Here is a 13976-nt window from a genome sequence, read left to right as displayed (position 1 = left end):
CACAGCGGTAGACCCGGCAGCACCAAAGTCAAAACAAAAACCTTCCCGAGTGTGGACTGCTTTGCTAAGTTCTATATTATTATTATTATTATATTATTATTATTTGGCGTAATAGTCTACGCGATCATGCCGGCCTTTTCAGGACTTGAGTACCACGTAGCCGGATAGTCAGCCCTTGCTACGGCGGACGGTTCATACGCGGTTAGAACCCACGACGGGCATGCAGATGTGCGGAATGATGGCGGTGTTGCGGGCCGCTCCTATCCAGCGTGCAACTTGCATATTGCCACACTGTCTCCTGCTCGATGCATACGCTGCAGGCAGGGGGAAGGATGCACCTCCACGATAGAAAAACACCGTCAACACCGTACAAGTGGACAGAGTATTAGTGACAAGGACCCCGGAAAAATGGTCGTTGTGGCCAAGTGGCTGGAGAGTCATTTGCCCCCCCCCCCCCCCCCCCCCCTCCCGGAAAAAATTGTAGGGCCTGTGGCCGATGAGCGTAGGGGTCCCATGGTCGAAGCCCGCGCCCGCCGTCAATTTAAGTATGCTGTTCAATCTCCCAACAGCTGTGTGCCAGTACCCCCTCCTCCCGGTCATCAGTTACCATGTACAGGAGCCTCATCTCATCTTTCCCCGATTCCCCTAATCCGCCACTGTCATGAACACCTTCCTTTCTTTGACCAATGAATCATAACATTCCGGAAGACAACACAGACTTTCCAGTATGCCGGTTGCACGATCAGCTTGCGTTCTAGATGCCGGCGGAACGGTATGTTGAGGAAAACAAGCGCCGGGCTGAACGTGATAATGCGAATAAAGGTTCTGTGCGTTGCACAGCAAACCCTCCAGCGTGAGCTAGCGATTCCGTAGTCATTTTTACATTGCAGCGTTTGAACTCATTGCGCTTTTTTGGTTTGATTTGAGAAAATACAACTTCATCGCCGCAATAGTAAATAGTAAACGGTTTTTTTAAGCGCCACAGCAGCTCATCAGCATTGATCACACGCGAGAAAGAGATAGCGCTATGGAGCGAAAAAGCACGGACGACGGCTGACAGCGATTGGCCGTCTGACGCACCAACACAACAAAACCTTCGACAGCCCCCTAAGGCGAGGGGAATGAGGCGGAGCCAGGGACGGGTAGCTCGAAACGCTGCTCGACAAATTTGCCGTAGGAGGGAAAAAGAAGGCCTGAGAAAATGCGCGAAAGGGCATGATTTCTTCCGTCGCTTTGCACAGGGGGTAGCGATTCCTTGGTCATTTTTACATTGCAGCGTTTGAACTCATTGCACTTTTTTGTTTGATTTGTGAAAATGCAACTACATTGCCGCAATGTTTGTTAACAGCTTTTTTAAGCGCCACAGCAACTCATGAGCATTGACCACAAGTAAGAAAGAGATGGCGCTATGGAGCGAAAAAGCACGGACGACGGCTGACAGCGATTGGCCGTCTGACGCACCAACACAACTAAACCTTCGACAGCCCCCTCAGGCGAGGGGTATGAGGCAGAGTCAGGGACGGGTAGCTCGAAACGCTGCTCGACAAATTTGCCGTAGGAGGGAAAAGAAGGCCTGAGAAAATGCGCGAAAGGGCATGATTTCTTCCGTCGCTTTGCACAGGGGGACGTTCAGCCCGGCGCTAATTTTCATTAACTTTTCTTTCCGCCGGCATCTAGAACGCAAGTTGATTGTGAAACCAGTATGCTGGAAAGTTCACTGGCAGTCCCTGGGACCTGCCATCGAACTGAACGTGCAAAGCATTAAGCGTAACTTTGTTACACTAAGCTTTTGCTTTCGTATGGTTTAGATTACACAGATATGCTGAGCCGTCAGCGCATGGGTGTGTACGTGCGTGTGTATGCACTTTCGCCAAATGTGTTTTCTTCCGGAATATTATGATCCATCGGTCAAAACAGGAAGGTGTTTATGACAGTGGCGAAAGGACGAGTTGAGGTCCATGTAAATGGTAACTGATGACCGGGAGGAGGGGGTACTGGCACACAGCTGTTGGGAGATTGAACAGTATACTTAAATCGGCGGCGCGGGGGGGGTGGCCAAGGGACCCCTACGATCATCGGTCACAGGCCTTAAAATTGTTGCCGGCATGGGGGAGGGGGAGAGCTGTGCAAATAGTTCTCCAGCCACGGGGCCCCAACGACCATCTTTTCGGGGGCCTTTATCGCTAATACTCTGTCCACTTGTTGTTGTTGTTGTTGTTGTTTTATTTACGAGGCCTCTGTCCACTTGTAGACATACGGCATACTATAGACTAGAGATCTTCAGCGACCGCCTAGTCCGCCTACCGTTAGATCCGCCGCTGGTTCATGACGGTGTTTTTTTTTGTGGAGGAGCATCCTTCCCCCTGCCTGCAGCGTATGCATCGGACAGGAGACAGTGTGGCAGTATGCAAGTTGCCCGCTGGATAGGAGCGATCCCGCGGCACCTCATTACTCACATCTGCATGCCCGTCGTGGATTCTAACCGCGTATGAACCGTCCGCCGTAGCAAGGGCTGACTATCCGGCTACGTGGTACTCAAGTCCTGAAAAGACCGACATGATCGCGTAGGCTATTACCCCAACAATAATAATAATAATAATAATAATAAGAAGAACTTAGCATAACAGTCCACACCCGGAGAAGAGATTGGCTTGTCTTTATTGCTGCCGGACTACCGCTGTGACGCGACAAACGCACGAAATGCCCTCGACCAAAGGACATGAACCTACCGAGCCGAACCCATTCCAAGGCAGTGCCAGTCGAACGGCGTCATGATACCGGCTTGCCCAGCCAACAAGCCACCAGATTCTGGACGGACAGGTGCAGCACCATACGCGCACCGTAATAAACAAATCCAGAATCTTCTTTTGTATGGATTCAATTCAAAATGTTGTTTCCACTTGCGTCCGCTAGCTGAATTAGAAATAAATGTGCAACAAATCACACGCACGTTTGCTTAAATCATATGTCTTTTTAATACCCCCAACAGCAGAGCCGATCGCAAAGATGCCAATGCCAATGGTTGTGTTGTCTCTCAGGTAGCGAGATCAAAAATGCATGGACTTTGTAGCCGCAGCGGATGAAAATGTACGCATCAGAATCAAATAGTTTTGGGGTTTCCACACACACACACACACACACACACACACACACACACACACACACACACACACACACACACACACACCACACACACACACACAACACACACACACCACACACACACACACACACACACACACACACACACAACACACACACACACACACCACACACACACACACACCACACACACACACACACACACCACACACACACACACACACACACACACACCACACACACCACACACACACACACACACACACATACACACACACACACACACACACACACACACACACACACACATGCACGTACGCGTGCACACACACATGCACGTACGCGTGCACACACACATGCACGTACGCGCGCACGCGAGCACGCACTCACGAAAGCGCGCACGCGATAACGCACCTACGAACCCACGCACACGCACGAGCGAGTACGGCTACGTTATCGGTAGAACGGCTGATTCAGCTATCTTGTTGCGCATCCTCATCCAAAGCGCCGGGCGGGGTGGGGGATCGCGGCATGATAGAGTGAACGGTCACTTTCCCCGCGCTTTGTGTGTGTGCGTGTGTGTGTCGAGACCCGAAAACTCGAGACAGATTTCGGCACATAAAAAAAAAATATTGCCACTATACATTGCTATATGATGCTTAGAAGGTTGTTGAAGCATCAAACATGTTCAAATTAAAAAAAATTAGATTAGTGTTAGACGTTCTCCTACGCTTGTTTTAAATAGGCTTCTTCACCCTCAATTGGCAGGGCATCGAATGGTCTCATCAGCAGCGGCACGAAATAAAATAAACCATCAATACACCGATAACACTTTAAATCCCAAAATGAACCAGCTTCTCCCGCATCGTCAAGGTCACACACGAATAAATAAATGCTAACACCCACCAATTACAATACACAACCGCAATGTACATATACACCAACGCATACACACTGATTAGCTGACGGCGAAAGGCACGGGCTGAAGCGCAAGTATAAGGCAAGGCAGGGAGGGGAAGGGAGTTAGAGGAAGAGGAGGAGGAAGGAATGGGCGCCAATATTTTTGAATTTTTCGGCCGTTTTTTTTTGCTCCACCGTCTGAAATAGTTCATCCATTCCTTCAACAGATGGCGCTCGTTCCGCACCTAAAAACTGCAATAAATACGCTGGCTATCGTAGTTTTGGCTGAAGTTTAGCGTATTTTTTTGCGTATTTTTTGACGCAAAACGACGCAAAAAACTACGCAGAAAACTGCTCGAATCTGCGCAGCGTGTTTGACGCACCAACACATCCAAACCTTCGGCAGCGCGCTCAGGCGAGGGGAATGAGGCGGAGCCAGGGACGGGCAGCTCGACGAGCTGCTTGACAAATTTGCCGTTGGAGGGAAAAAGATGGCATGATAAAATTCTCCGAACGGCATGATTTCTTCCGTCGCTTTGCGCAGCGGGTACGCAGAAAACTGCTCGAATTTGCGCAGCGGGTTCCGTCGCTTTGATCAGCGGGTGCACAGTGGTCGACTGCACGGTCACCATTTATCTTGGACTTGAGTGTGTTTTTCAAAAGCATAGATGTATGATTTTGAATCAAAGCTGTTCAGATAATTTTCATGCATTTTTCAAATATATTCCCCAAGAGATAATGCAACTTTTCGGAGAAAAACAAATATGTTACCAAAACACAAAATAAAATCAAAACTATCCTTGACGGCCGTCAAAATCGCTTGACCGCTGGATGTCCCACCGTGCCGTTCCAGTTCGGATTGTAAACAAACATCAAGGGACGGAGCAAACCCCGTGCAATAAGAGATGCTTATTTTGCTGCTGTTTTCTGCCGTTTTCTTCGTCGAGACAGCCCAAATTACCAAGGACAAGGATGCGGCCGCCCTGAACCAATCGGCCAGCTTCAACCCGCTCAGCCCGCTGGTAAAATGTAGCTTCCTGCCGCTGGAATTCCTGGACTGCGAGGAACCGATCAACCTGAAAGGGAACCGCACCGCGCGGGAAGAGGGCGGCATGGGGTGTGTAAAGTTTGGCGGCGTGTACTACGACGAGGTGGAGGTCACGAAGGTGAACTGCATGGTGTTCGAAAACATTGAATGCTATGGGCCGCGGGAGTTTAAGCGCGATGGCTTTCCGTGCGTCAAGTACACGGACCACTACTTCGTCACGACGCTGCTGTACAGCATTTTGCTCGGCTTTCTCGGCATGGATCGGTTCTGTCTCGGCCAGACGGGTACGGCCGTCGGAAAGCTGCTTACGCTCGGCGGCGTCGGCATCTGGTGGATCGTGGACATAGTGCTGCTGATCACGAACAATCTGCTGCCGGAGGATGGAAGCAACTGGAACACGAAGGTGTGAAACACCGGATGCGGTTGTTTTGTCCCGCTGGCAGCCCCTTCTTGGGGTCGGATGTACAACGCGATCAGGGATGGAATCAGGGTGGTGGGTTTGGTGGCACAGAGGCAAAGAGCAAAAAGGCTGATTGAATCATTTTGTAAGTTTGTTATTTAAGTTTGTAAGGGTGTGAACAGGACGATAAAATAAAGAATCTTATAAACGAGTTAGCGCGCTGATGTTCGTTGCGGTACCAACGAAATAAATAGAGAGTGCAACACATTTCTTAGAACAAAATAAGAAAACATAGCGTGTTCTTAAAGAAATTGTAAGGAAGTTAAATCTGTGTTTGATCGCATCGTGTGTGCCGTGACTTCGTCTCTAGAAGCTTTCCCTCTAGCCGTGCTTCACTAAGTCTAACTAAACACCTAAGTTACATCGTGGGGGGAAAAACCTTAAAAACTAAGACCTTAAACCGTGTCCAGCATGCACTGCACTGCTTGTTGATTAAACATAACGTTGTAAATAAATCGATTCGCTCTCTGACTGAATCTTGTTATGCGCATCAAAATGCGAGAGAAAAATTCCCACCGGGAAAAATACTGGGAAAACAGGATAAGGAATTAAAGTAAAATTGCTATTCGACAGAAGGAACCTTTAGCTTGGTTTAGGGGGAGAAATGCAACTGGTCAAGGGTGGTTTGGGGTGGTTTTTGGGCTGGAAATGCGTGCACTTTCCTTGCCAAGGATATGCGCGCGTGTCAATAGGGCCGTGCAGAGTATTGTAGTACTCTTTGTCTTATAATAATAGCTAAACTGCTGTGGGGTGATGATGACGCTTAACGTTTTGTACTTTCATCAGGAGAAGGATCAGAACTGCGGGTGCTAGTAAAGGAAAGGATGAGATGGAGAGCTATTGTTAGTTGTCTCACTGGGGAATGGGGACCCTTCTGCTCTCGGTCATACTAAGAAAGAAGCTAAAATATAAAGATCTCTCTCTTGTTAAAAACCTAGCCTATCTTCTAACAGTAGACCTCATATGTACACACAGACCACCAGCGGTGTCTGTTAATTTTATACGTTTTTTGTCGGCCTCGCCATTGTACTAAACCCTAGTTCCTTACACTTTACATTCCTTACACGCTACTGCCAATCGCTAGACGTCGTCTCCGCCACTGAGCATCGACTCGTAACCCGATTCCGCAAGCGAGAACACACTTTTCGCACACAGCGTGTCAGGATCGCGGACAGGTACTAGCGTTGCATGGTTAGTAAGCAGATCCACCGTCAACAGGTCATCGGCCGGCTCCACCCCACCTCCGGGGTCGGCCAGTAGCGCGTTAGTGTGTGGATTGGGCGGAGATTTGCTTACCGATTCGCTATTGCACAACGGTACTACCGGGGGAGGTAACGACGGTGACGATTTGGAGGCTTCCGCATTGGACCCGTCGTTCAGCCCGTAGGCACAGCTTCTCATGCCCCGCCGGAACGCTAGACGCTTTCGCTGAGAATCTTCCCCGTTCAGATCTGCGTACAGCTGCTGGACACTGTCGAGGAAGCTGCTTCCGTCGTCCAGGTTTGAGTCCAGCCCACCGAGCCGGCTGGCAGTGTCGGCCCGCGGCAAATCCTCCCGCTCGTCCGTTTGCTCCTCGAACACGATCTTGCGCTTTCGATTTTTGCGCTTCTGCCGGTTACGATCGCTTGCCGCCTGCTCGTGGCCATCACCGTCCGGCGGCAGCAGCTCACCGAGCGCTTCCAGCTCTTTGTGGTGCCGTTTGCGGCTCAGCAGCCGCAGCTCGATCTCGCTGGCCGCGGACAGCCGCAGCGGGTCCGGGTTTTTGTTACATATCTGCACGTTGTTGGTGTTGGCCAGCATTAGCATGGAGAGGAAGAACCGGGCCGTACTGTGGGGCGGCTTGTGCTCCAGCACCCGCTCGAGCGTGATCGCTTCCGCGCCGAGCGGTGCGGTTGGATCGAACGTGTCAATAATTTCCGTGCCGTACGCGTGTATGTCGAAGTGATTGCGCTTCTCCGACTCGATCAGAATCGGTTTCAGCTTCCGGTGCCATTGGCTAACCTTGTCGAAGCGTTCCTTCGCCTCGTGCATGCTTTGCTGGATGCGAGCGTTCGCTTCGTCCGTGTGCTCTTGCAGCGGCTCATGCTGTACGGCGGGGCCGGGTGCGGACGGTTCCGGCGGTTGCGTCTCCTCGTTCGTCACACTGTCCGCGGTGGTGGGGCGGGGAACCGCTTCAGTATCACTGTCTGCTGCACCTCCATCTTCCGGGAGGGGCTCGAGCCGGGGGCTTACGGGTGGTGTACAGGAGTCTTTCCCATTCGTACGTTCGACCGTGTCGGATATGCCGGAATCGCACGACAGTGTGCGGGTCGGTGTGGCCGGTAGCGATGCTCCAACCGCTCTTCTGTTCGGGCTGCTGGTTAGAAGTTTCGCCTTTCCCGGCATTCCTTTGAACCATTCTTCGGCCGCTTTGCGGGCGGAGAGGATTTCCTCCTCGTCGAAGCCTTCAAAGTCCGGCTCCGGTGTGGATGATTTCTTTTGCCGCGCGGGGGACAATTCCGCACTTGCAGGAGCACTTTTTGTTCGTTTATTGTTCGGTTTTAGTTGTGGTTGATCGGTTTCATCGTCATCAAAGCCAAGAAAATCTACAACAAGAGCGCGCATGGGCGAGTTAGCTAATTTGCGAAAGATTCTTAAACGACCTTGGAACTTACCTTCCAGGTCCGGGGTTGATGGTCGCGCGAGTGATTCAGCCGTCGGCTTTAGACTGTGCAGCTCGATCGTTTGCATTTGTTTTCTCCGTTCCTCCTGGCGTTTGGCAAGCTGCAAGAGTAAAAACACATGATGTAATGAAGAATTGCACAATTTCGTGCAAACCGCAGACGCAGCGGGTCACGTACCTCCAGTTTCATTTTCCGATACTCCATTGGCAGCGTAAACTGTACATGCTTGCGGGCCAGCTCGTCCGGAATACCGAATATGTTCTGCACCAGCTTTGCCGGACGCAGTACGGCGGGCCGGGGGAAAACGACCCCACGGGAAAATGTGACCGCAGAGTCCACTTTTACCGCCGCATCCTCCAGGCGAATGGGCCCCGTTCGGGGAGGTGATTCCCGATCCACACCGATACCTTCGTCCACGCTAAGCCGTGGTCCCAATTTTGTGTCGGTGCTTTCCAATTTGTCCGTTGAATCGAGCTTATTGACGGTCGAGTCGAGGTCCTGTGATCCATTTGAATCCGACGCGCTTAACGTTAGATCCTTCTTTTCCTGCGTACTTTCCAGTTCCTCCACTGAGGACTCGTTCGCCCGGGACGAGCACAGCACACCGCTAAAGGAAGGATCACTGTCCTCCTCCTCAGTGGCGCTCGTTTCGTGCTCGATGCCGGAATCGTCCTGCGCCTGGCTGTTACCGTTGCCGCTGTCCGGTTGTTTACTGCTTCCGTTTGCTGGGGAATGGTTCGGAATGCTGGAGGTAACGTTCCGTGGTCGAACATCGTCACCTTCACCGGCGGGCAGCTGTACCGCCGCCCGTGCCTCATGGTCCATCAGCGAAAGGATCGGATCGGTGTCGTAATTGGTCACCCGGGCCTGTATGAGCGCGTTGTCAAAGTCCGTCGTATCGTGCAGCTTGATCCGGTACCGGTTGCTCAAATACTCCGGCGGCATGTACAGCTTCAGCTCGCGCTCCCGCTGCGCCAGCATATCGGTCGGTGCGGGCATGCCAAGGCGCGTGCAGCGCTCCCGCTCCGACAGGTGCTGCTCGGACAGGAAGTCCATCACGTCACACCGCTGGAAGAAGCGCTTCAGATCGTGCTCGGCAATCAGCGAACCCGTCCGCCCGTCGATGTAGTTCAGGTGGATCTGGTAGTCGTACCGCGTGCCGATCGTTTCGCCCGACTCGAGATCCAAAATTTGGCTCTTCAGCGCCGCCCCATTGCTCGACATGATCGGCGCAATGCAGGCGTCGTCCCGCATGCGGTTCAAAATTTCCTGCCGCCGCTGGCGGCTCGGATTCGCCCGCAGCTCCGCACAGAGGTCCTGCATCTGCCGCACCTTCGTCCGCCGGTCCACATCCACGATCGCGACCGGTCGGATAAGCGATTCCAGCTTGGCCAGCTTGCCGTCATTGCACGTAAACTCCAAATCGCCGAAGCAATCGGACAGCGACTGCGGGTTAAACTTTCCGGCCCGCTTCCGACCGCCGGTTTTGCCGCCTGCTGCCGCTTGCTCCTCCTGCACGCCTGCTTCACCTTCGCCCCCCTTCTCCCCGTTGGCCTGTTCCTTCTTCTCTTCCTGGGCCTTCTTTTCGCGCGCCTTCTGATCGTCGCACATGTGCATGATGATGTCCATGAGATAGTCCACCTTTCGGCCGTAGATTTGGGCGGCACACTGGATCAGCATGCCAGCTTCGGGGAAGTTTACATCGCCATAGCGTACCCGCTCGTACACGGTCAGCCAATGGTCGAGATCAAAGTTCCAGCAGCGGTCCGCCTTTTCGGTTGTATGCATGAGCATTGCTGCAATCTCTTCACCTTTCTGCAGCGAACCATTAATGGCCGCGCGACCAGCACTGTAATTATCCATCCTCGGTGGGGCAACCATGCTGGTGCTGCTGCTCCCACCACCACTGTACGATGGGCCCACATCTAGCCCGTGCTGGTTTTTCGTTCGTTTGCTCGGAGTATCATCGTTACTATTCCATTCCTCAGCGGCATTCCCGGCCTGTTGCAGCTGCCGTAGCTGGTTGGTGCTATTATTTCTGTAAATGGAAATCATAGCAAGCACACCAAAATGTAAACATTCAGCACATCACAACTGGCACGCGACCGTGCCGCCCCGGGGAGGGGCACGGATGGGGCTTTGTTACGAACCGTTTCATGATGATATTAAGATAATTATGATTTTGCACATTATTCAACACAACACTGCACACAAATTTCGGCACAAACGGGCATGCTTTTTCCCGGGGAACAAGACAAAACAATAACAAAGTTCTCACCACCTACCACCACACGCCATTTTTCTTTTGCTTTCCTTTTCTTTTTCTCTTTTGACGAAGCACTCAGTGCGGGGCTGTTTTGAACGAAAGAGTGGGAAAAAGTTTTGACGAAACTCTTGCGTGGCGGTCAGCTTCGTAGGCAGCCCTGCCGGCGATAGCACGAAGCTGGCTGATGTGTTGGTGCGTGTGTGTGAACGCGCTAGGCGCTTGTTTTGTTTACGCAGGAATGAAGGTAATAAGAATAAATAAATGCTAATAAGAAAAAAGCTGTTTCCAAAGTTTTACACATATTCTAATTAAATAATACAACGCGTTGCTATGTTTTGTTTTTCAATAATTTACTATATTCTCCCATGCACGTGTGGTTTATTCACTTCTTAAAGTTGAAATAATTTGCCAGAGAATTACGAATACAAAAACAAATCAGCGATCAAATAACGTTTGCAGCCCTGCCCCTTGAATGGAAGGGGCAACCACCGGCAGTCCCGAAAGGACAGGGCTGTCTCCTCCCACGCCCTCGCTCACATCCTATCGACAAGCTCGCACATTAGCCTGTCCAGTGGGTGGCATCCTTCGCCCCGGCCGCCGGCAAGATCGCCCGACTCGCCCACGTCCATCGGTTCCAGCCCGCCGGCCAGCCGATCCGCATCCGTCAGGTCCGGCAGCGACGCGAACGCATTCTTCACCATCTCGCGCACCTTCTCCAGGTGGTTCTGGAAGCGCTGGGCCGTCTCTATCCGCTGCCGCTTCTGCAGCTCCATCATGACGCGCAGCGTTTCGCGCGCCTGGTGCGGCCGGAACTCGTTCAGCAGGTGGTGGATGTGCACGAACAGCAGGCTGAGATCCTCGATCTTTTCCGCCCGTCGCGGGCTGTCCGGATAGTGCACCAGCAGATCGATCAGGTCGAGAAAGTTGACCAGCAGCGAGTGGTTCAGCTTTTTCAGCTCCTTTCGCCGGTCAAAGTGCTGCGGGTACAGCCGCTTGAAGCCCTGGCTTTCGAGCGGGCGGATGATGTTGTCGTCGTTGCTGAACGGGCTGCCGAACATTGTGTACGCATCCTGGATCGGTGCCGGGGGCTTCGGGGCACGGTTCTTTCGTATGTTTTCGTCTGTGTACAGGTTGATGTACTGCGCGGGCGGCAGTGGCAGCGAGCTGACCTGAATGGCTTCCGCGTTTGACATCGTGCGTACGGTTGGCGGAGGGTGGCACAAATAGCTAGCGACTGCGGGAGCGTGAAATAACTTTAAAACACGATAAATATTCGGCACAGCAAGAACGCCTTTATCTTTTCCTGCTTGTTTTGGCTGTCCGAGAAAAAAAACACTGCTTGTCAGTACAGGTAATCCGCGAGAAGTGCTCCTGGTGAAATGTCAATCTAGAGAAATGTCAAGGCGTTTACAACATCATGCCCAGCGCTCATGTTGCGGAGGGTGCATTTACACTGCGAGAATCAAATTGAACAAAGAATGGAATTTTTTTTTTCAGATTTTGATTTTTTACAAATTTCACTATTTAGAGTGGAACAGAGTTTTTTATGAAACTTTGAAAGCATTCAATATATACTTGCAAAAGAAAAATAATGAGAGAATTTAGCTATGACTATTCGTTCAGTTTTGCACTTTCGTTAAGTATCAATGCATCGGTAGATCTTCTTCTTTATTTGGGGGTCCGCGACCTGCCACGTGTGCATTTACCGATCTGCATGAAAAGCAGCCCTTAAACTGCTCACTGTTGCTGTTAATTTCGGTTTCGTCAATAATACTATAAAATACATAATTTAAAGTTTGACATCTTAAATCATTCTTTGGTTTCATTTTTCTTCCAACACTTTTTTATAACAATCCATATATTCAACCTTTATAAGTGAAGAGCGATCAAAAGAAAGTCTAACCTTTTCCAATTTGCATTTTGTATCGAGATATCCAGACTGCTCTAAAAGGACCAAAGTATCAAAAGCAATGCTTGCCACTAACGAAGTGAAATGTATTTAAACACCCCAATCCATCATTTAATCTTCATCTCTTCACCAAACCAGCAATCCATAGAAATCATTTGAAAGAGCACACAAACTGTACATTGATGCCAGAGCGTACTTTCACTTTCCGACAGCGATGGCGCAAAACAAAAACCATCTTCCTAATGGATGTTCCGATCCATCAAAAAGCAACAACGAAGATATGACTTTCCGCTCTCATCTTTACCACGCGATACAGGGTTCGCACACCAATCGGTAAGCTCGAAAATCTTCCCATTCATAAGACGGCCCCAGTTGGAACAAATCCCCACACGTGGCTTCTATTGCGCAAGATCGAATGTGATGACCGAAGCTGATACGAAAGTGCACGTGGCTCAGGCCGGCACAACAGGTGGTCCGTGCGGGCTATCAGGCACAGGATCAAGCAGGCTGCGAAGTTGCTCCTCTTCAGTCTGACGGCAGCCCTCGGCGACGGTAGTGCTCCTTTCGTTGGGAAGCAGAGTGTTATCCTTCCAGGCACTGTCGTATTCCGCGCCTATCGGTGACTGTTTTAGCAAGGGAGTTGAAAATATTAATGATTTAAAGCGTTGTGGCTGAGCAAGCAGAAGCTAGTCGATAAAGGATTAACGTGTACGTGTGTGTTTGTAAGTGTGTGTATGTGTGTATCCATAAAACAGCTATGTGCTTGTGTTCAGATTTTACTTCCCGAGCCTATTCAAAATTCGAATGCTTCGGTAGCCGCAAGGAATACCACCGAAGCCGCAAGGAATTCATTAATCAATTTCGGTTACCAATCAATTTGCGTATGGCAGTTGTGTGCTCCACTTTTCGTTCGCATCCCTGTGGTGTTGGTTGTGCAAGCAGTGGTGGTAGCATGCAGGAAGCACCCAGTAGGGGTGAGGTGAGCGAGCGGAAGTGTGAAACTGAGAATCAAGAGTTTGTGATTTAGAATCCATACAGCGGCCATGCGGGTAGAGATTCGTCCACCTAGCAGCACCAGCCAGTGCTGTCAGCAACGCCCGTGGAAGGAATAAATCTTGATCAGTTCTTTTAATCCACAAAACCCAGTGGTGGGTGGGTTTTTATTGTTGTGGTCGTTTCATCGCCTGTCTCATCGCCGCAGGTGGTACATTGTGACACACGATCGTTTGTGGAAGAATGGGAAAGTTAAACAACAGCATAACTAAATCGTCAACTTTACGAAGCGAGAAGACTCCGCTTGTAACAGCAGGCCATGAAGTGTGGAAGAATGTGAATGAAGCCAAAAAAAAAGAAAGAAGAGGAGTTTTCTGATCAAGATTGAACGGATAAGGAGGGGAGACGCGTGTTGTGCTGTAAAGATTAATTGAAATGCGGAAAGTGCAGAAAATGTGAAAATATTTACCCTTCTCCGACGGTATCCTTGCCGAGGGTGCCGTCGTTTCTGTAGTGTGTGTAGCTTATGTGAGGAGCTAAATGTGAGTGTGCTGTGGCGACGCGCTCAAACGCAGCGCTATGTGGTTGAAGAGCAATGCTTCCGTGTGCTGCATTCGGTTTGGATGAAAAACAAG

At 50.7% G+C, this 13976-nt stretch overlaps 4 protein-coding genes across 6 annotated transcripts in view; 2 read left to right on the top strand and 2 right to left on the bottom strand.

Moving 5' to 3' along the window:
- The first annotated feature begins 4854 nt into the window (after positions 1 to 4854).
- Positions 4855 to 5882, top strand: LOC121589206 (TM2 domain-containing protein CG11103-like). Its single transcript, XM_041907930.1, has one exon. The coding sequence runs from the start codon at positions 4908 to 4910 to the stop codon at positions 5457 to 5459; it is 552 nt and encodes a 183-aa protein (XP_041763864.1). The 5' UTR covers positions 4855 to 4907; the 3' UTR covers positions 5460 to 5882.
- Positions 5883 to 6066: 184 nt separating this feature from the next.
- Positions 6067 to 10576, bottom strand: LOC121589205. Its single transcript, XM_041907929.1, has 4 exons — positions 10324 to 10576; positions 8351 to 10211; positions 8165 to 8273; positions 6067 to 8095 (listed from the first exon to the last, which is right to left on the bottom strand). Exons 1-4 carry the CDS (start codon positions 10329 to 10331, stop codon positions 6591 to 6593), a joined length of 3483 nt encoding a protein of 1160 aa, XP_041763863.1. The 5' UTR covers positions 10332 to 10576; the 3' UTR covers positions 6067 to 6590.
- Positions 10577 to 10783: 207 nt separating this feature from the next.
- Positions 10784 to 11797, bottom strand: LOC121588292 (mediator of RNA polymerase II transcription subunit 7). The gene has a single exon (XM_041906047.1). It carries the CDS (start codon positions 11630 to 11632, stop codon positions 10973 to 10975), a length of 660 nt encoding a protein of 219 aa, XP_041761981.1. The 5' UTR covers positions 11633 to 11797; the 3' UTR covers positions 10784 to 10972.
- Positions 11798 to 12888: 1091 nt separating this feature from the next.
- LOC121603753 (tachykinin-like peptides receptor 86C) overlaps positions 12889 to 13976 on the top strand; it is a 52982-nt gene continuing 51894 nt past the window's right edge. The window contains exon 1 of one of the 3 annotated variants that reach the window (XM_041932956.1): positions 12889 to 13056. The gene's annotated coding sequence lies outside the window, so the exon portion shown is untranslated. Of the gene's footprint in view, positions 13087 to 13976 lie in introns of all 3 variants that reach the window. The other 2 variants (XM_041932953.1, XM_041932954.1) reach the window with 2 other exon arrangements.

The sequence above is a fragment of the Anopheles merus genome, chromosome 2R, assembly GCF_017562075.2.
Source record: "Anopheles merus strain MAF chromosome 2R, AmerM5.1, whole genome shotgun sequence".
NCBI classification, from domain to species: domain Eukaryota; kingdom Metazoa; phylum Arthropoda; class Insecta; order Diptera; family Culicidae; genus Anopheles; species Anopheles merus.
Note: the sequence above shows the minus strand (reverse complement) of the source record. Positions and strands in the feature narration are given on the sequence as shown.